The sequence below is a fragment of the Phocoena sinus genome, chromosome 3 (genome assembly GCF_008692025.1).
Source record: "Phocoena sinus isolate mPhoSin1 chromosome 3, mPhoSin1.pri, whole genome shotgun sequence".
Taxonomy (NCBI): domain Eukaryota; kingdom Metazoa; phylum Chordata; class Mammalia; order Artiodactyla; family Phocoenidae; genus Phocoena; species Phocoena sinus.
In genome coordinates, this window is record NC_045765.1 from 62044004 (window position 1) to 62066889 (window position 22886).

The 22886-nt window shown below is 38.4% G+C and overlaps 2 protein-coding genes across 3 annotated transcripts in view; both read right to left on the reverse strand.

The window, feature by feature from the left end:
* The window catches only part of RAD50 (RAD50 double strand break repair protein), a 99215-nt gene that overhangs the window by 20229 nt on the left and 56100 nt on the right, over window positions 1-22886 (reverse strand). For both annotated transcript variants that reach the window (XM_032627516.1, XM_032627517.1), the window contains 5 exons: window positions 20856-20966; window positions 20321-20413; window positions 20120-20233; window positions 14059-14186; window positions 11518-11742 (listed from right to left, as the gene is read on the reverse strand). In XM_032627516.1, coding sequence (XP_032483407.1) covers window positions 11518-11742; window positions 14059-14186; window positions 20120-20233; window positions 20321-20413; window positions 20856-20966 — 671 coding nt within the window. The remainder of the gene's footprint in view (window positions 1-11517; window positions 11743-14058; window positions 14187-20119; window positions 20234-20320; window positions 20414-20855; window positions 20967-22886) is intronic.
* On the reverse strand, window positions 21313-21768 carry LOC116751517 (peptidyl-prolyl cis-trans isomerase NIMA-interacting 4). Its single transcript, XM_032627518.1, has one exon. The coding sequence runs from the start codon at window positions 21714-21716 to the stop codon at window positions 21321-21323; it is 396 nt and encodes a 131-aa protein (XP_032483409.1). The 5' UTR covers window positions 21717-21768; the 3' UTR covers window positions 21313-21320.

A 22886-nucleotide genomic window follows, 5' to 3' on the forward strand; every position in this document is an offset into this window, starting at 1 on the left:
TACTTAAAATGAGTAAAGACATACAAGAAGGAATCAAAACACTAAGGAAAAAATACATTATGAAAAAAAGAAAAATTTCTGAAAATGAATAAAATAGAACTTATAGGGCTTCCCTGGTGGCGCAGTGGTTGAGAGTCTGCCTGCCGATGCAGGGGACACGGGTTTGTGCCCCGGTCCGGGAAGATCCCACATGCCACCAAGCGGCTGCGCCTGTGAGCCATGGCCGCTGAGCCTGCACATCCGGAGCCTGTTGCTCCGCAACGGGAGAGGCCACAACAGTGAGAGGCCCGTGTACTGCAAAAAAAAAAAAAAAATAGAACTTATAGAATTGAATAATATCTTGAAATGAAAAGTAAATTTAGAAAGGACAACTCAATAGGCAGTATAAGCAGCAGCTAAAGAATCTGTGCACTGGAAGGTATTTATGAGGAAGTTACCCAGTGTATTACCAGTACATTCAAGAGGGGTTAAGCAATATGGAAGGAAGAGAATGAGAAGGTTTATTTATGTCTAATGAGAAATGAAGGAGAGGATAATAGTAAGAAATGGGGCAAGGATAATGAAGAGATAATATATGAGAATTTTCCAAAATTAATGAAAGGTATCAACCCTCAAATCAATAGGCATAATTTCTGAATAGAACTAAAACTAAACCTACATCTAGACACACTCTAAAAAAAATGCAGAATACTGTAGACAAGGGAAAAATCTTAGAACCAGAGAAAAAAGGCAGATTACCTCCAAAGGAATAATTAGAATGATTTCTCAACAGCAACCATGGAGGTCAGGAAAAAATGGAATATTTTCAAAGTACTCAAAGATTAAAAACACCCTTTCAATCTAGAACCTATGCTCAGCTAAACTATCAAGACTGAGAGCAAAGACTTTTCAGAGAATGGAAGAGAATTTACTACTAACAATCCTTCACTGAAAAAAATTATTAAAGGATGTACTTCAAAAAAATAAAATTAAAGAGAGTAACTGAAGCTAAAGAAGGAAGGAGTGGGATTCATAAGAAATTGGTAAACATATGTGGGCTTATCCAAATAAGCACTGACTATGAAACCATAACATTAATTATTACTAATTTGAGATGATATAAAAACAAGGTAAAATGAAAATACCAGACAATAGAAACACAGCAGATAGGAGAAATTAATTAACATTCAAGAAGAAGATAAACCAAATCATATCAGAGACATGGTTCTTAAACTTTGATGTGCATCATAGTCACCTGGAAGGCCTGTTAAAACACAGCCTGTTGAGCCTTGTCCCTAACATTTCTGAACTAACAGGTCTGGAGTAGAAAGTGAGAATTTTCATTTCTAACAAGTTCCAAAGTGATGCTGATAATGTTGCTCCAGGACCCCTTTGGGAATCAATACATTTGATTTTTTTTAGGTTGAATATGCATGTTAAAAAATTAAAGGTAAACACCCAAATAACTAAAGTATAATATATCATTTACAACCCAAAGAAGGGAAAAAGGAGGAATAAAGAAAAATCAATCAATCCCATAGAAGTCAGGAAAGTAGAAAAAAAATAGAAATAAATATAACTAAGTAATCAATCTCAATGAAATGAACGGACTAAATTCACTAGTTAAAAGACAAAAGATGGGGGCTTCCCTGGTGGCTCAGTGGTTGAGAGCCCACCTGCCGATGCAGGGGACGTGGGTTCGTGCCCCGGTCCGGGAAGATCCCGCATGCCACGGAGCGGCTGGGCCCATGGGCCATGGCCGCTGAGCCTGCGCGTCCGGAGCCTGTGCTCTGCAACGGGAGAGGCCACAACAGTGAGAGGCCCATGTACTGCCAAAAAAAAAAAAAAAGACAAAAGATGGACAGACAATAAAAAACAAAATTTTGCTACATGCTGAATATACTGTAAAGTTGTAGCAATTACAATAGTCTTGGTAATGGCACAGAGATAGACAAAGTGACCAATGAAACAGAATATAAAACCAAGAACCGACCCATGCACACATGGAATTCTGACATGACAGAAGTCACACTGCAGATCATTAGAAAAGGATTAGATTTCTCAATAAACAGAGCCAGGACAACTGGTATCCATAAGGGAAAAAATGAAATTGGATTCCTACCTCATACTGTACATAAAATTCAATTTAGAATTAAATACTTAAATGTATTTGAATGTGAAAATCAAAACTTTAAAACTTTTAGAAGAAAATATAGGAATAGGGAAGGATTTCTTAAGACACAAAAGAGCTATCCATAAAAGACTGGTAAATATAACTATCTTACAATCAAATCTGTTTATTAAAAGACACTATAAGAAAGTGAAAAGATAAACAAAAAACTTGAGAAGATACTTATAACACATTATAACTGAAAAAGAATTAAAATTCAGAAGAGCTAAAAGAACACATGCAAATCAGTAAGACTACCAATAATACATTAAAAATGGGTACAGGGACCTCCCTGGTGGCACAGTGGTTAAGAATCTGCCTGCCAATGCAGGGAACACGGACTTGATCCCTGGTCCGGCTTCCACATGCTGTAGAGCAACTAACCCCATGCACCACAACTACTGAGCCTGCACTCTAGAGCCCGCAAGCCACAACTACTGAGCTTGTGCACCACAACTACTGAAGCCCGCACACCCTAGAGCCTGTGTGCCACAAGTACTGAAGCCCGTGTGCCTAGAGTCCATGCTCTGAAATAAGAAAAACAACCACAATGAGAAGCCCGTGCACCGCAACGAAGAGTAGCCCCCGCTCTCCACAACTAGAGAAAGCCCGCGGGCAGCAACATAGCCAAAAATTAAATTAAAAAAAAATGGGTACACAGTACAAACATTTCAAAGAAGAAACATGATCAAACATAAAGAGATGTTCAGCATCATTAGAAGTTGGGACTGCAAATGAAGACCACAATGATTTACCATTTAAAACCCATTAGACTGGGGGAGCTTCAAGATGGTGGAAGAGTAAGACGTGGAGATCACCTTCCTCCCCACAAATACATAAGAAATACGTCTACATGTGGAACAACTCCTACAGAACACGTACTGAACACTGGCAGAAGACCTCAGACCTCCCAAAAGGCAAGAAACTCCCCACGTACCTGGGTAGGGCAAAAGAAAAAAGAAAAAACAGAGACAAAAGAATAGGGACGGGACCTGCACCAGTGGGAGGGAGCTGTGAAGGAGGAAAGGTTTCCACATACTAGGAAGCCCCTTTGCAGGTGGAGACTGCGGGTGGCAGAGGGGGGAGGCTTCGGAGCCATGGAGGACAGCACAGCAACAGGGGTGTGCTGGGCAAAGCGGAGAGATTTCCTCACAGAGGAACGGGGACAACCAGCACTCACCAGCCGAAGAGGCTTGTCTGCTCACCCGCCGGGGCGGGCGGGGGCTGGGAGCTGAGGCTCGGGCTTTGGAGGTCGGATTCCAGGGAGAGGACTGGGGTTGGCGGTGTGAACACAGCCTGAAGGGGGCTAGTGTGCCACAGCTAGCCGGGAGGGAGTCTGGGGAAAAACCTGGAGCTGCCGAAAAGGCAAGAGACATTTTCTTGCCTCTTTGTTTCCTGGTGCACGAGGAGAGGGGATTAAGAGCCCCGCTTAAAGGAGCTCCAGAGACAGGCGCGAGCCACGGCTATCAGCGCAGACCCCAGAGATGGGCATGAGACACTAAGGCTGCTGCTGCAGCCACCAACAAGCCTGTGTGCGAGCACAGGTCACTCTCCACACCTCCCCTCCCGGGAGCCTGTGCAGCCCGCCACTGCCAAGGTCCTGAGATCAGGGACAACTTCCCCGGGAGAACGCACAGCACCTTAGATTGTTGTAACGTCACGCCGGCCTCTGCCGCCACAGGCCCGCCCCGCATTCCATACCCCTCCCTCCCCCCAGCCTGAGTGAACCAGAGCCCCCGAATCAGCTGCTCCTTTAACCCCGTCCTGTCTGAGCAAAAAACAGATGCCCTCAGGCAACCTACACACAGAGGCGGGTACAAATCTAAAGCTGAATCCCAGGAGCTGTACGAACAAAGAAGAGAAACGAAAATTTCTCCCAGCAGCTTCAGGAGCAGCGGATTAAATCTCCACAATCAACTTGATGTACCCTGCATCTGTGGAATACTGGAATAAACAACGAATCATCCCAAATTGAGGGGGTGGACTTTGGGAGCACCAATATATATATTTTTTCCCTTTTTCTCTTTTTGTGAGTGTGTATGTGTCTGCTTCTGTGTGTGGTCTTGTCTGTATAGCTTTGCTTTTACCATTTGTCCTAGGGTTCTGTCTATCCGTTTTTTTGTTTTTTTTTTAGTATAGTTTTTAGCACTTGTTATCATTGGTGGATTTGTTTGGTTTGGTTGCTCTCTTCTTTCTTTCTTTTTTTTCTCCCTTTTATTCTGACCCGTGTGGATGACAGGCTCTTGGTGCTTCAGCCAGGCATCAGGGCTGTGCCTCTGAGGTGGGAGAGCCAAGTTCAGGACACTGATCCACAAGAGATCTCCCAGCTCCACGTAATATCAAATGGCGAAAATCTCCCAGAGATCTCCATCTCAACACCAAGACCCAGCTCCACTCAATGACCAGCAAGCTACAGTGCTGGACACCCTATGACAAACAACTAGCAAGACAGGAACACAACCCCATCCATTAGCAGAGAGGCTGCCTAAAATCATCATAAGGCCACAGACACCCCAAAACACACCACCAGACGTGGACCTGCCCACCAGAAAGACAAGATCCAGCCTCATCCACCAGAACACAGGCACTAGTCCCCTCCACCAGGAAACCTACACAACCCACTGAAACAACTTTAGCCACTGGGGACAGACACCAAAAACAACGGGAACTACGAACCTGCAGCCTGCAAAAAGAAGACCCCAAACGTTGTAACTTAAGCAAAATGAGAAGACAGAGAAACACACAGCAGATGAAGGAGCAAGGTAAAAACCCACCAGACCAAACAAATGAAGAGGAAATAGGCAGTCTACCTGAATAAGAATTCAGAGTAATTATAGTAAAGATGATCCAAAATCTTGGTAACAGAATGGAGAAAATACAAGAAACGTTTAACAAGGACCTAGAAAAACTAAACAGCAAACAAACAATGATGAACAACACAATAAATGAAATTTAAAATTCTCTAGAAGGAATCAATAGCAGAATAACTGAGGCAGAAGAACAGATAAGTGACCTGGAAGATAAAATAGTGGAAATAACTACTGCAGAGCAGAATAAAGAAAAAAGAATGAAAAGAATTGAGGACAGTTTCAGAGACCTCTAGGAAAACATTACGTGCACCAACATTCGAATTATAGGGGTCCCAGAAGAAGAAGAGAGAAAGAAAGGGACTGAGAAAATATTTGAAAGGATTATAGTTGAAAACTTTCCTAATATGGGAAAGCAAATAGTCAAGTCCAGGAAGCACAGAGTCCCATACAGGATAAATCGAAGGAGAAACACACCAAGATACATATTAATCAAACTATCAAAAATTAAATACAAAGAAAATATATTAAAAGCAGCAAGGGAAAAACAACAAGTAACACACAACGGAATCCCCGTAAGGTTAACAGCTGATCTTTCAGCAGAAACTCTGTAAACCAGAAGGGAGTGGCAGGACATATTTAAAGTGATAAAGGAGAAAAACCTACAACCAAGATTACTCTACCCAGCAAGGATCTCATTCAGATTTGACGGAGAAATTAAAACGTTTACAGACAAGTAAAAGCTAAGAGAAGCCAGCACAACCAAACCAGCTTTACAACAACTGCTAAAGGAACTTCTCTAGGCAGGAAACACAAGAGAAGGAAAAGACCTACAATAACAAACCCAAAACAAGTAAGAAAATGGTAATAGGAACATACATATTGATAATTACCTTAAATGTAAATGGATTAAAGGCTCCAACCAAAAGACATAGACTGGCTGAATGGATACAAAAACAAGACCCGTATATATGCTGTCGACAAGAGACCCACCTCGGACCTAGGGACATATACAGACTGAAAGTGAGGGGATGGAAAAAGATATTCTATGCAAACGGAAATCAAAAGAAAGTTGGAGTAGCAATTCTCATATCAGACAAAATAGACTTTAAAACAAAGACTATTACAAGAGACAAAGAAGGACACTACATAATGATCAAGGGATCGATCCAAGAAGAAGATATAACAATTGTTAATATTTATGCACCCAACATAGGAGCACCTGAATACGTAAGGCAAATACTAACAGCCATAAAAGGGCAAATTGACAATAAGACAATTATAGTATGGACGTTAACACCCCACTTTCACCAATGGACAGATCATCCAAAATGAAAATAAATAAGGAAACACAGCTTTAAATGATACATTAAACAAGATGGACTTAATTGATATTAATCGGACATTCCATCCAAAAACAACAGAATACACATTCTTCTCAAGTGCTCATGGAACATTCTCCAGGATAGATCATATCTTGGGTCACAAATCAAGCCTTGGTAAATTTAAGAAAACTGAAATTGTATCAAGTATCTTCCGCCCACAACGCTATAAGACTAGATATCAATTACAGGAAAAAATCTGTAAAAAATACCAACACATGGAGGCTAAACAATACACTACTTAATAACCAAGAGATCACTCAGGAAATCAAAGAGAAAATCAAAAAATACCTAGAAACAAATGACAATGAACACATGACGACCCAAAACCTATGGGTTGCAGCAAAAGCAGCTCTAAGAGGGAAGTTTATAGCCGTACAATCCTACCTTAAGAAACAAGAAACATCTCAAATAAACAACCTAACCTTACACCTAAAGCAATCAGAGAAAGAAGAACAAAAAACCCCCAAAGTTAGTAGAAGGAAAGAAATCATAAAGATCAGATCAGAAATAAATGAAAAAGAAATGAAGGAAACAATAGCAGAGATCAATAAACCTAAAACCTGGTTCTTTGAGAAGATAAACAAAATTGATAAACCATTAGCCAGACTCATCAAGAAAAAAAGGGAGAAGACTCAAATCAATAGAATTAGAAATGAAAAAGGAGAAGTAACAACTAACACTGCAGAAATACAAAGGATGATGAGAAATTACTACAAGCAACTCTATGCCAATAAAATGGACAACCTGGAGGAAATGGACAAATTCTTAGAAATGCACAACCTTCCAAGACTGAATCAGGAAGAAATAGAAAGTATGAACAGACCAATCACAAGCACTGAACTGAAACTGTGATTACACATCTTCCAACAAACAAAAGCCCAGGACCAGATGGCTTCACAGACAAATTCTATCAAACATTTAGAGAAGAGCTAACACCTATCCTTCTCAAACTCTTCCAAAATATAGCGGAGGGAGGAACATTCCCAAACTCATTCTACAAGGCCACCATCACCCTGATAGCAAAACCAGACAAAGATGTCACAAAGAAAGAAAACTACAGGCCAATATCACTGATGAACGTAGATGCAAAAATCCTCAATAAAATACTAGCAAACAGAATCCAGCAGCACGTTAAAAGGATCACACACCATGATCAAGTGGGGTTTATCCCAGGAACGCAAGGGTTCTTCAATATACACAAATGAATCAATGTTAACAAACTGAAGGAGAAAAACCATATGATCATCTCAATAGATGCAGAGAAAGCTTTCGACAAAATTCAACACCCATTTATGACAAAAACCCTCCAGAAAATAGGCATAGAGGGAACTTTCCTCAACATAATAGAGGCCATATATGACAAACCCACAGCCAACATCGTGCTCAATGGTGAAAAACTGAAACCATTTCTACTAAGATCAGGAACAAGACAAGGTTGCCTACTCTCACCACTATTATTCAACATAGTTTTGGAAGTTTTAGCCACAGCAATCAGAGAAGAAAAAGAAATAAAAGGAATCCAAATCAGAAAAGAAGAAGTAAAGCTGTCACTGTTTGCAGATGACATGGTACTATACATAGAGAATCCTAAAGATGCTACCAGAAAACTACTAGAGCTAATCAATGAATCTGGTGAAGCAGCATGATACAAAATCAACGCACAGAAATCTCTTGCATTCCTATACACTAATGATGAAAAATCTGAAAGTGAAATTAAGAAAACACTCCCATTTACCAATGCACAAAAAGAATAAAATATCTAGGAATAAACCTACCTAAGGAGACAAAAGAGCTATATGCATAAAATTATAAGACACTGATGAAAGAAATTAAAGATGATAAAAATAGATGGAGAGGGCTTCCCTGGTGGCACAGTGGTTAAGAGTCTGCCTGCCGATGCAGGGGACACGGGTTCGTGTCCCGGTCTGGGAAGATCCCACATGTCGCGGAGCGGTTGGGCCTGTGAGCCATGGCTACTGAGCCTGCGCGTCCAGAGCCTGTGCTCCGCAACGGGAGAGACCATAACAGTGAGAGGCCTGTGTACCGCAAAAAAAAAAAAAAAAAGATGGAGAGATATACTATGTTCTTGGATTGGAAGAATCAACACTGTGAAAATGACTATACTACCCAAAGTAATCTACAGATTCAATGCAATTCCCAGCAAACCACCACTGGCATTTTTCACAGAAGTAGAACAAAAAATTTCACAATTTGTATGGAAACACTAAAAAACCCGAATAGCCAAAGTAATCTTGAGAAAGAAAAACAGAGCTGGAGGAATCAGGCTCCCTGACTTCAGACTACACTACAAAGCTACAGCAATCAAGACAGTATGCTACTGGCACAGAAACAAATACAGATCAATGGAACAGGATAGAAAGCTCAGAGATAAACGCACGCACATATGGTCACCTTATCTTTGATAAAGGAGGCAAGAATATACAGCGGAGTAAAGTCAGCCTCTTCAATAAGTGGTGCTGGGAAAACTGGACAGCTTCATGTAAAAGAATGAAATTAGAACCCTCCCTAACACCATACACAAAAAATAAACTCAAAATGGATTAAAGACCTAAATGTAAGGCTAGATACTATCAAACTCTTAAAGGAAAACACAGGCAGAACACTCTATGACATAAATCACAGCAAGATCCTTCTTGATCCACCTCCTAGAGAAATAAAAATAAAAACAAAAATAAACAAATGGGACGTAATGAAAGTTAAAAGGTTTTGCACAGCAAAAGAAACCATAAACAAGAAGAAAAGACAACCCTGAGAATAGGAGAAAATATCTGCAAATGAAGCAACTGACAAATGATTAATCTCCAAAATTTACAAGCAGCTCATGCAGCTCAATATCAAAAAAACAAACAACCCAATCCAAAAGTGGGCAGGAGACCTAAATAGACATTTTTCCAAAGAAGATATACAGATTGCCAACAAACACATGAAAAAATGGTCAACATCATAAATCATTAGAGAAAAGCGAATCAAAACTACCATGAGATATCATCTCACACCAGTCAGAATGGCCATCCTCAAAAAATCTACAAACAATAAATGCTGGAGAGAGTGTGGAGAAAAAGGAACCCTCTTGCACTGTTGGTGGGAATGTAAATTGATACAGCCACTATGGCGAACACTATGGAGGTTCCTTAAAAATCTAAAAATGGAACTACCATACGACCCAGCAATCCCACTACTGGGCATATACCCTGAGAAAACCATAATTCAAAAAGAGCCATGTACCAAAATGTTCACTGCAGCTCTATTTACAATAGCCAGGACATGGAAGCAACTTAAGTGTCCATCAACAGATGAATGGATAAAGCAGATGTGGCACATATATACAATGGAATATTACTCAGCCATAAAAAGAAACGAAATTGAGTTATTTGTAGTGAGGTGGATGGACCCAGAGTCTGTCATACAGAGTGAAGTCAGAAAGAGAAAAACAAATACCATATGCTAACACATATATATGGAATCTAAAAAAAAAAGAAAAGAAAAAAATGGTCATGAAGAACCTAGGGGCAAGATGGGAGTAAAGACACAGACCTACTAGAGAATGGACTTGAGGATACGGGGAAGGGGAAGGGTAAGCTGGGACAAAGTGAGAGAGTGGCATGGACGTATATACACTACCAAATGTAAAATTGATAGCTAGTGGGAAGCAGCCGCATAGCACAGGGAGATCAGCTCGGTGCTTTGTGACCACCTAGAGGGGTGGGATAGGGGGGTGCAAGGGAGGGAGACGCAAGAGGGAAGAGATATGGGGACATATGTATATGTATAACTGGTTCACTTTGTTATAAAGCAGAAACTAACACACCATTGTAAAGCAATTATACTCCAATAGAGATTTTTGTTTGTTTGTTTTTGCGGTATGTGGGCCTCTCACTGTTGTGGCCTCTCCCGTTGCGGAGCACAGGCTCCGGACGCGCAGGCTCAGCGGCCATGGCTCACGGGCCCAGCCGCTCCACAGCACGTGGGATCTTCCCGGACTGGGGCACGAACCTGTGTCCCCTGCATCGGCAGGCGGACTCTCAACCACTGCGCCACCAGGGAAGCCCTCCAATAAAGATGTTTAAACAAATAAAATAAAAATAAAACCCACAAGATTTGCAAAAATTAAGAATCGACAAAATCAATGTCAAAGAATGCATCAACGAGAACCCTTATATTCCACTTGTGGTATAAATTAGTGAAATCACTTCGGAAAACAATATAACATTATTTTGTAAAATTGAGCATACCCTGCAACCCAGCAATTTTACTCCCACATGTACTCTAGAGAATCTCTCACACCTTTGCTCTGGAAGACATGACAAGAATGCTCCTAGAAGCAAGGGTTATATCAGTAAAGAGCTGGAAACAACCCAAATATCCACCTACCCAAAAATGGATATATTATGGTATATTTCCACAAAAGAATTCTGTACATCAGTGAAAATGCATATACCACAGCTATAAGCAACTTAAGTAAATAAAAGCAAAATAAAGTAAAACAAGCAAAAAAGCAAATTCTAGAAGCATTCACAGAGTATGATATCATTTTTTTAAAAAAGCTCAAAACATGATACATATGATAAAATTATTTTTAAAAAGCAGAGAGCAGGGCTTCCCTAGTGGCACAGTGGTTGAGAGTCTGCCTGCCGATGCAGGGAACACGGGTTCATGCCCCGGTCCAGGAAGATCCCACATGCTGTGGAGCAGCTGGGACCGGGAGCCATGGCCGCTGAGCCTGCGCATCCGGAGCCTGTGCTCTGCAACGGGAGAGGCCACAACAGTGAGAGGCCCGCATACCGCAAAAAAAAAAAAACCAAAAAAACACAGAGAGCAAAAATCTGTGTCAGTGGTTACAAAGAGTGAGGATGACAAATGGTTGAGATAAGGAGGAGCATCTATGTGGATGGCAGTTAGTGATAATGGTAGAGTTCTTGGATTGTGTATGGGGGTGGTGGGATCATGAGTGCACCTTAACATTAATATGCTTTATAACTTTACTTCATAATTCAAGTAAGCATGTGTGTATGTGTACACACATATACACATATATTTTTCCATTCTGTGGTAGGTATGAAATACATTAAAAAAGTTAAAAAGGGTGAAAGTAAGACTAAATTATGCTAGTTGATACTGATTGCAATGGGAACCAAATCCCCAGTCCAATACTTACTGGTCAAGGGTCTTATAATAAATGTCCAGATCCTTGTTCACAAGCTCTGTTGTTCTCATAACAATCATCATTTCCCTATACTTTTCCTCGGCATCCCGAAACTGAGGGTCTCGAAGTTCTTTCTTAAAACGAATAATTTCTTCCTCATAACCTTCCTGTCGCCCTATTGCCGAACCGAGATTTCTTTTTATATTTTCTATTTTTTCTTCCAACGTCTGATGTTCACTAGGAGGGAAAACGACAAATGAGGACCATTTTTAGATTTTAGCAGCCTAAAGCGGAAAAGACAGATTTCTTCAGATAGATAAATATCATTTATCATTCTCCTTAGCGATCAGCATATGAAAAGTCTCTCCTTGCTTTTTCTTTAAGGTTTCAGTACTAAGGAAAACTTTCTTCTTTCCAAATCTCTGAAGCATCCAGGTTTTTAAACAGCTGATTTCTGTGTGCTCAATAAAGTACTCTCATAACATGTGAACACTGAAAAAGTTCCTGACGTTTACACACTAACCTAAGAAAAGTACTCTTGGTGATTAATATTACAAATTCACAAACTTCTCATTGTGAACTAAGAATGCTCAGTTACCAACTCTGAAAAGTTACTGAGCAACAGGTATCATCAGTTCGTTCACAGTATGTCAGACAAAAGAAAATTTTATCTCAAACAATTTATGCAGTAATATTACTAAAAGTTTGTATTTCTCTATTAAAACAAAATTTCTCTTGCATAAGTATAAAAAAGCATCAATAAAGAGAGGGGATATATGTATACGTATAGCTGATTCACTTTGCTGTACAGTAGAAACTAACAACATTGTAAAGCAACTATACTCCAATAAAAATTAAAAAAAAAAAAAGAAAAGAAAAACATGGAGAGGAGTTCCAAAAAACAAAGCATCAATACTGACAAAAAGGTAAAATACTTGGGCTTCCCTGGTGGCGCAGTGGTTGAGAGTCCGCCTGCCGATGTAGGGGACATGGGTTCGTGCCCTGGTCTGGGAGGATCCCACATGCCGCGGAGCGGCTGGGCCCGTGAGCCATGGCCACTGAGCCTGCGCGTCCAGAGCCTGTGCTCTGCAACGGGAGAGGCCACAGCAGTGAGAGGCCCGCGTACCGAAAAAAAAAAAAAAAAAAAAAAGTAAAATACTTAAACTTTTTTGATAACTTGGTAGATAATACAGATTTTTACGTATGCTTTAAAAATCTTCATTTATTTAACAATTACTTATTAGGCATCCTCTTATTTGCCAGGCACTTCTCTCAAGATTATGAACATCCTTATAGAACTGGCCTGATTATCTGTTTCGTTGACATTTCTGTTGTGTCCTGGTTGAAAAAACGTTTGAAAAAGAGAAGTTATGCTTAGTAGTCTGAATGAATGTAAAAAGCACTGTTATGTACTAATTACAGAAGGAATTATAAAAATATCTGTTTTTGATCTTTAGTAGCAAGGAATAAACTGTTTCATTTAAAAGCTTGTCCTATAAGCTTCACTTTTTTTTTTCAACTTGGCACCAAGAACACCAACATTACAGTGTTAAAGAGCTGAGGCTTGGAAGCTAGGATATCTGGTCACATTCCTGGCTTTCATTCTAATTTTCTATGATCTTTTTTTCTGGGTCTCAGTGTCCTAATGCATAAAAAACAAACAGGCTGAAAGATGAAGAGCTCTTCTAGTTGTTAAGTCTGATCTCCTTGATTTATGAAAGTTATTTAAAATAGCTAAACCAAGAGAACTTACAATAACATAGGAGTAACTATTTGTTAGGTTTTAATAACTAAATTAAATTTCAATTTATTATATCCTTTAGAATAACTTAAGCATTCTTTGATTCAGATTTCTTTGTGAAATCACAAGAAAAATGAAAAATCTACAAGGAATGGCTGAATGAATGAGTATATCCAACCAGCTGAGGTGGTTCCAAAAAATCTATTTGGCTAGCACAACCTTTTACACCAGTCTAGTGCCTTAGCATCAACCAGCTTCTTACAGAATTCCTAAGGCAACTGTGAGGCAGAGAAAGCAAGAATAAAATATTTTCTGCTGTAGCAGGAAGATAGCAACTACAGTAAGTACCAATAAAACCAGATGAAAGAAGAATTCTATTAATCGCAAAAATGATGCTCTGGTTTGCACATAATTACACCTGGGACCATGTAGAATGGGTCACCAATATCAAATTGCTTTGGCAATAACTCCATTAAGAGTTAAGCATTAAGCTCTGACCCAGGCAGGGTCCAGAGGACATATATTCTTTATGCCATAATCTTGTGAAGCAGGCTCGCAAAAGTCTGGGAACTTGGTCTTTTTAATACTGGCCATCACTGCATAGTCATAGTGTGACTATAAATTCTATATTACTACTTCAGCTTGTAAAGCCATGAAATACATTTGTAAAAAAAGTGCCCATCTTCCTTTAAGTCTGAAAGGACATTTTGGCTACAGGCTTACATTCTTTTTCAAAAACATGTATTGAATATTTTTCACATTTCAATAATAAAGACCTTTATTTAAACTAAAGATTATTTTTTAAAACACACTTTTTCATTTGTAAAACCTGCATTTGACCCATTTCCTTCAAATGTTGTTTTCTTTCTTCTTCAACTTCTTTTAGTTCTTCATTCCTTTTTCTTAAAGTAAGGTTATCCTGTAGCCACCTTTCTTGTATCTAAATGTAAATATTAAATTCGTTAATAAAAATAATCAAGTTACCAACATGTGATTCATAGCAGGCAACTGGTGACAGGTAGTGCTAATTCTGCCTTAGAATCACGTGTATCTCAGCAGAGGGAGAAGAAGCCAGTGTAAAGGAATCTCCAGGCCTGGAGGAATCTGGATGGCCCATATACACACAAAACAGACATTAAAATGATGAGATAAAATGATATAACTGGATTTTTAATATTTTATACCTATGCCCCATTGGATCATCTTGCATAAGAACCTCACAATGGAGCCTAGTGATCTAAAAGATAAAAAGAGAGCAAGACTACTACCAAAGTCTCCCCAACTTTTTTTCCCCTAGTTGTATTTGTCTACTAACGTGTGCCAAGACCATTATATACTGTTAAGTATGTCAGATAAGATTTTTACCTTCAAGCTGACAATCATACAAGGCAGTAAGAAGTTTCACAAAAACAGTAAGTCTATATACTTGATGACACTTTTCTGGCCACTGAATTGCACTGAAAAATTTAAATTTAGCTGTTCTTGTTGAGTAGTTTTGTCCTTAAAAAGCAACCACTAAATCATCTGGCAGCGGCAGCAGCACCAACACAATTATTTCAGTACTTTTCCTGGTGATTAAAATGGACTATGTTGTCAAGAGACAAACAGGAAACAATTTATAAGTTGACTCTTTGGAACTTAGGGAAAAAAAATTTCCTGCAGAATATGGTGGTTTGGCCCATAGAAGCCTGAACAGAAAAAATTCATCCTAAGTTTGGAGTCAAGCCTTCTCAAAGACCCTTCTACAGCAACCCTTGTAGTTGAGATAAACTCAGTGATGTGGGAAGTAGGAGGCAGGGGCAGATCTTTGGTTACACTTTGTTGCCAACAGTACTGACACAGGAGTCACCAGGGAAAAAGGATTTGGGAGGTGGGAGAGAAGAAGGGAAGCCAAGGACTTCTCTCATATGCTTAATGTTCACATCCAACCCTGCCCATCTATGAATCACTATTTTGAGGGTTTTTTTGTTTTTTTAACTGTCATTAAGGTTCCTTTCAGATTTCCTGGAACTAATAATATAAATATATACGTATCTATTAAAGGCATCATTATAAGCAGTTAGAGATGACTAAAATGATATGGTTGTAAATGTCCTTTTGTTGCCAAGGCAACCTAATGTGCCACCGCAGCTGCTATGACTCTCCAAGATTCTCCCATGGGGAACTATGCTTATACATTTTCCTTATTAGGAACAAAAGAATGTGGCACTGCTCGCTTTCATCTAACATTATATAACAATGGAATTTGCTTTCATGAATACCTGAAAGGACTATTTAAAGGGCTATCACATTTTTAGGTGAGACTGATTTTTTGCATGAAATAATGTTCCTGGTCTGTTATCCTGCATGGTCACCAGAAAGCTAGGGATTTCCTTCTTTTAGGTCAGCTTCTAATTGCTTTTTCATTCTGAAAGACAGTATATAGCACAGTAGTTAAAGAGCATAAGCTTTGAAGTCAGATATACCTAAGCTCAAATCTCAGCATTACAACTTTCAAATAGGATGACTTTGGACAAATTAGTTTAAATTCTCTGAGCCTTTTAAAGATTAAAATAGTTAGTGTATGTAAAAAGTACTAAGTATAGTGCCTGGCTCAATAATTGCTAGTGAAATACCTTTTGGGTCAAATCTGTCCTTACACTTTAAGCAGTAAAAATTCCAGTTACAGTCTTCAAAATAGAAAATAGGAGAGAAAGAAGAGATAAAGTATCAGAGAAAACCAGATGCAGGTATACTACACCAAAACGGTTTTCCTATTATACTAGCAATTTGACAATGTAGGGTCAAGTTCTACCTCTGTTACTCACTACTTTTGTGACCTTGGGCAATTTAGGTCAACTCCAGTTCCCTTCATCTGAAAAATGAGGGAGGAAGATTATTAAACTTCCAAATTTTAAAATTCTGTGGAGTAAATTTAATAGGGCTTAAGTGCATAAATAAGCTGTTACGCTCCTCAACTCTTAAGATAGTAACCTGAATCACTCAGCTCAGAGAGCAGTTAATGCATGCAGCTGGCCACTTAAAGGAACCATAAAAGTTAGCTGCTTTCTAGTCACCTGTGATAGAGTAATATGCTGAATAAACCCCATTCCAAAATCCACCAAAAGTCTGGTTGGGGAAAATGCCATTTATAGAGAATTTCCTGAAAGCCATGCGGTGCTCTGACTCAGTGATTGATAGTTAAGGGGATACATCAGAACCTCTGAGGAACTTTAACAAAATATACATGCATATGTGTATGCCCATGCCCCAGAGGTTCCCATTTATTGGTCTGGAATGGAGAAAGAGATGTGTATTTTCAATAACCCAGGTGATTTTTTTTTTAAGTTTGAGATGTAATTCATATACCATAAAATTCACCAATTTAAAGTGTACAATTCAGTGGTTTCAGTATATTCACAAGGTTCTCATTCCAGCACACTTTATCACCCCAAATAGAAACTCCATACCCATTAGCAGTCACTCTCTATTCCCTTTTCTTTCCTTCCCCCCAACCCCCAGCAACACTCCTCTGCTTTCTGTCTCTATGGATTTGCCTATTCTGTACATTTCATATAAATGGAATCATATAATATGGTCTTTTGTGATTGACTTCATTTAGCATAATGTTTTCAAGGTCTGTCCATGTTGCAGCATCTATCAATATTTCATTCCTTTTAATGGCTGAGTAATATTCCATGATGGTTAATTTTATGTGTCAACTTGACACCACAGGGTGCCAAGGCATTTGGTCAAACATTATTCTGAGTGTCTTTGACAGTGTTTCTGGATGAGATTAACATTTATATTGGTAGACTGAATAAGTAAAGCAGACTGCCATTCCTAATGTGGGTGGGCCTCATCCAGTCAACTAAAGATGTGAACAGAACAAAAAAGGCTGAATAAGGGGTAACTCATCCTGCCTGACTGTATGAGGTGGGACAGTGGTTTTTTCCTGCCTTCATATTTAAACTGAAACCTCAGCTCTTCTTGGATCTAGAGCCTATTAGCTCTCCCAGTTCTCAGGCTTCAGACTCAAACTGGAACTACACCATCAAGCTCTCCTGAGCCTCCAGCTTGCCAACCACATATCTTGGGACATCTCAGCCTCCACAATCACTTGAGTTAATTCCTTATAATAAATTTCTTTATCTATATCTATATCTTTATCTGTATCTATAGTTATCGATCTCTTACTGGCTTTACTTCTCTGGAGATCCCTGACAAATACATATGAATATACCAAATTTTATTCATCTGTTCATCAGCTGATAACCATTTGGGCTGTTTTCCATATTTTGACTGTCATTAATAATGCTGCTATAAACATTCTTGTACAAGTCTTTATGTAAACATATATTTTACGTTTTCTTGGTTATTATACACTTAGGAGTGGGAAAAACCCAGGTGATCTTGATGGGTGCCTATAGCTAACTTTTGCTCTCCAAACACTCTAACATTTATTTTAGGCTCCAATCACACCACCTTCTACAGTCATCAAGGGATGATAAAGGTGCTGAAACACACTGTAAAAACAAACAAACAAAAACAACCATGAAGTTTGTTGAAGACCTGCTTTTTATTAATCTATATAGTGTCTTCCTTTCCATGAATGCCTATGGAGACATTTTTCTCTGGTCTCAGTCCAGAGAACTGGTTTGTTTTTAGCTTTGAGACAATGTGAAACTTAATTAATTATGACTTTCTCTCTTCGTGTGACTACTAAAATCTTTAGCAAGCATATCAGATTTCATGGCCTACGTTTTATATACTTACTACTCTCCTGGTTTCATTGCCTTCTTCTTGTCCTTATTTCCACATTGTCTCACTTTCTCATCAATTTAAAATGTTATTTAGCATTGCTCTATGTATATAACTTAGTAAACGATTTCTAGAACACGGTAGGTTATAAAAGTAAACTAATATAGTCAGATCCACTAAATTTAAACCTTCAACTTGAAAAGGCTCACAGACTGGTGTATCTTAATTATCTCTCTCTATTTGTATGGACATTACTGATTTATAGATTGTGATTTTAAATAGAAAACCCACAAGCTAGTGATAACTAAGTATTTTGTTATATATACTTCATACATTTATATAGCATTTACTAGATGGCAGAGATTTGATTTACCTTTGACTGATATTCATATATTTGACATTCCTGGCACTATGGCCAGAGATTCTGCAGAAAACGGGTATGACTAATCTTCAAAGAGATTTTAACCATTATTTATAACCAAGTGATTAAAGCTTTCAAGTAGCAAATTTTATTCAAAACAGCAGGAACAGAGAAGCGGTGTAGTTTTTAAAGGCATTAACTATCATGCTTATATAAGGCATGCTGAAAATTATTTTCTTAATGTGATTTTAATTATACTGCGGAAATTAATTTCCTTAATCAAGAAAGTAAATGATAAAGGAATCAACTGAAAAACAACTTAGTATATATATATTTTACTTACAGACAACTTTTAAGAATGATACCTAGAAATGAGATTGAGAATTGGCAGAAGGGGAAGGAGACTTTAATTTTATGCTTTTATGTTTAAACTTTTACCAGGTAAGTCTTTTACTGAAAATAAAAATTAAAAAAGGAAAGAAGAAAAGACAATGTTATTAGAATTGCTTTTCTCAGGGAACCCTCCTACAATGTTGGTGGGAATGTAAGTTGGTACAGCCACTGTGGAAAACAGAATGGAGGCTCCTCAGAGAACTAAAAACAGAATTACCATATGATCCAGCAACCTCACTCCTGGGCATATATCCAGACAAAATTATAATTCAAAAAGATACGTGCACCCCTACATTCATATCAGCACTATTCACAATAGCCAAGACATGGAAACAACCTAATGTCCATCAACAGATGAATAAAGATGTGTTACATATATACAAGGGAACTCAGCCATAAAAAAAACAAAATAATGCCATTTGCAGCAACATGGATGCAACTAGAGATTATCATACTATGTAAGTCAGAAAGATAAATAACCATAGGATATCATTAATATGTGGAATCGGGCTTCCCTGGTGGCGCAGTGATTGAGAGTCCGCCTGCTGATGCAGGGGACGCGGGTTCGTGCCCTGGTCCGGGAAGATCCCATATGCCGTGGAGCGGCTGGGCCCGTGAGCCATGGCCTCTGAGCCTGCGCTTCCGGAGCCTGTGCTCCACAACAGGAGAGGCCACAACAGTGAGAGGCCTGCGTACCGCAAAAAAAAAAAAAAAAAAATATGTGGAATCTAAAATGTGACACAAATGAACCTACCTATAAAACAGAATCAGGGATATAGAGAAGAGACTATGGTGGCCAAGGGGGAGGAGGGTGGGAGAGGGTTGGACTGGGAGTTTGGGATTAGCATACACAAAAACTGGTATATATATAGAATGGATAAACAACAAGGTCCTACTGTATAGCACACGGAAATATAATCAATATCCTGTGATAAACCATAATGGAAAAGAATATGAAAAAGAATATATATATGTAACTGAGTCACTCTGCTGTACAGCAGTAACTGACACAACACTGTAATTCAACTATACTTTAATAAATAAATTAAAAAAAAGAATACAATCAGGTAAAAATGTTATAATGAGAAGAATCACAACAGCTTGAGTTATACTAAATGACTTTTTATTATTTCATTTTACAAATGAAAATATGTCTCTTTTTATACTGCCAAAGGAAAATTTTGTGACTCAGTAACATAAAAAAGAAACATACTTTTTATATAAACATATACACATAAAAAAAAAAGAATTGCTTTTCTCTACTGTTTGCATTTCTACTCAATGCAAGTATTGAAAATAAATGTAAAAAGTAAAAAAGAAAGATAAGAATGTTACTGGTATAAGTGCCACCATAAATCATTAGCAAAAAAAGGACCTACCTTCTGTGTATCAATATCTTGTCTCATGATTCCCATTTCCTTATTAATCTTTTCTTTGTGTTTCTCACATTCACTTAGTTGAGCTATTACTTTATTAAGTTCAGTTTCTTTTTGCTACAAAAATGAAAATTTCTTAAGCACAAGAAATAAAAATATAAACAATCATTTTAAATTATATTCAATTAAGTAGTTTTAAATTACCTTCTTATAGTCATCTTTTCCATCTTGAATATAATTCTCAATGTCTTTCATATAACCATGAATATTTTTAACCTTCTCTTTGATATCATTTATCTGTGGAAAAATATTTATTAAAAATATACTAGTTCAGACTAGGGCATTTAAGAAGATTTATTTCCAAGGAATATCTTTTATTAAGATAACAAAAACTTAATAGGAGAGTACAGTGAAATACTGGCTTGGAAGTTAGAAGCCCTGAGTTCCAGTTTCCATCACCAGCAGATTTTATCTGAAATCAAATTTTATGATCTCCCTTTATTACTATGGGATTAGATTAAAAGGTCTCAATTCTCAACTTCTATTTTAGATCAAGAAGCAAAATAATTTACATTTAATCATTCTAAAAAATTTTGAATGTTAAGATTATGTCACAAATATGAAAATACTATTTCATCATGTTTTTAATTTCATGTGAAATACTAGTGTCCAACATGGTGCTCTGAATAATAATTTTAACATATATTTTTGATAACTAAATATATACATGAAATCTTACTTTATCCTGTGCTATTTTGTTGCTTGTGTTTTTTTTGTTGATTAGTTCTTCTTTCTCCTGCTGGAACTTTTCCAATGTTGTTTCCAAAGGGCTTACCTGCTCTTTAGCATCCTAAGGGATATAAAAAAATATAAGGTCTTATATAACATTCCATTATCTTATTTCAGGTGTCACACTTCATAATAAAATCACTTTCTATGTACCAGGCTTTACAAGTCAATTCATTTGCTCCTTCCAACAACCCTATGAGGAAGGTACCATTATTTTCCTGCTATATTTCAGATGAGCACAGAGATGATTTATCCAGGGTCCCAAAAGCCAGTAAATGAAGGAGCCAGGATTCAAATCTCATCCAGCTCCAGAGTCTTTCTCTCATCCAGCTCCAGAGTCTTTCTTTTAACCACTACGCTATACTGCGTCAGCCACTGACTTGATTCTTTTTTTTTTTTTTTCTTTCATATAATTTTATTTTCTCCCTTCAATCATTATAATATGATACCCGAATTTTGTCTTAACTGGAGGATCTGTAAACACAGGCTTATCCAGCACACTTATAGGCAAGGCAAATGCTGCTTCTTGAAATGGTCCCACCATGGACCCTCTGGTCATCCAACCCAAGTCGCCCCCTTGCCTGGCTTTATCTTCACTATATTGTGTGGCCACTTCATTGAATTTCATTCCAGACTTTAACTTTTCCATGGCTTCCAAGATTTTTCCATGTTTTTCACACAGAATGTGTCTGACCTTTACTGCATTGCCACCACCTTTGGGACCCTGAGCCTTCTTGTCAGAACTATCACTCCCAGAGGCTGCTTTTCCTTTCCCCGCTTTCCCAGATACGCATTTTCCTTTTGGAGGCATCTCCGAAATTCGCCGTTGAGCTCTCAACTGCTTCGGTTACCGCACAAAGCCCCTTCAGTCACTGACTTGATTCTTAATCTACACCACGTACTCCCAATTATATGAGCATGTGGCTTCAGGTATAAATTTTCCTGAGTTTGTAGGGGCCCATATCAGCTCTGTGTGACTGAAAAATAGGAAAGCTCTTTCAGTCCAGGTCTTTCTTTTACAGATGGAAATATGATCATAAAAGAACTTTTTTTTTCAATTATTCTTCCATTTTCTGTTACAACTGATGAATCATAATACACAGAGCACTAAGTACGATTCCAAACACAAAACTAGGTGATCAAGTTTGTAAACCAAAAATTGAGTTAACAAGCCATACCTTGCCTTCAGCACAGACACAGCCAAATTATAAAGTTTATCTGCTTTTAGCTGCATGGGTAGTGGGATTTCTCATGACTTCTGCTTTTTAAAGTATTCACTCTCATTCTAAAATGGTATGCTATACACAAAACCATCAGTTTTATTCCAGAATATATCATCTTAATAAAAAAAAGTTTTTGTATGCATGTACTGCCAATACATTTTAAAAGGCCCAAATTTTAACAAAAGATTAGACAAGTTCATCAGACAAGAGATCATAAATTATTTGGGCCGAAAAAGAATCTTAAAAAAAAAATATGGGGCTTCCCTGGTGGCTCAGTGGTTGAGAGTCCGCCTGACGATGCAGGGGACACGGGTTCGTGCCCCGGTCCGGGAAGATCCCACGTGCCGCGGAGCGGCTGGGCCCATGAGCCATGGCCGCTGAGCCTGCGCGTCCGGAGCCTGTGCTCCGCCATGGGAGAGGCCACAACAGTGAGAGGCCCGCGTACCGCAAAAAAAAAAAAAAAAAAAATATGGCTCAACATTCTGCTTGCAGGTTTCTACAGTGAGTGTGTGTGTGTGTGTGTGTGTGTGTGTGTGTGTGTGTGTGTGTAGATATATAGCTTTTTTTAAGGGAATGGAGTATGGTCTAGTCCACTTTTCCATGGTTGTGTAGGAACTACAATGTCCTTTCCTAGCAAAACAAGAAGTGCAAGGTCTGCATTTCCACCAACTCAATGCAAAGCCCCAAGAGCTTCCTGCAAAGTAAAGCCGGCACAGAGGATCCAATCAATGTCTGCAGCAGGAAAAATTAATGGTGCA

Bases quoted from the DNA above. Each gene is read 5' to 3' on its own strand.
- LOC116751517 (XM_032627518.1), bottom strand. From the start codon at position 21,716: ATGCCTCCAAAAGGAAAATGCGTATCTGGGAAAGCGGGGAAAGGAAAA.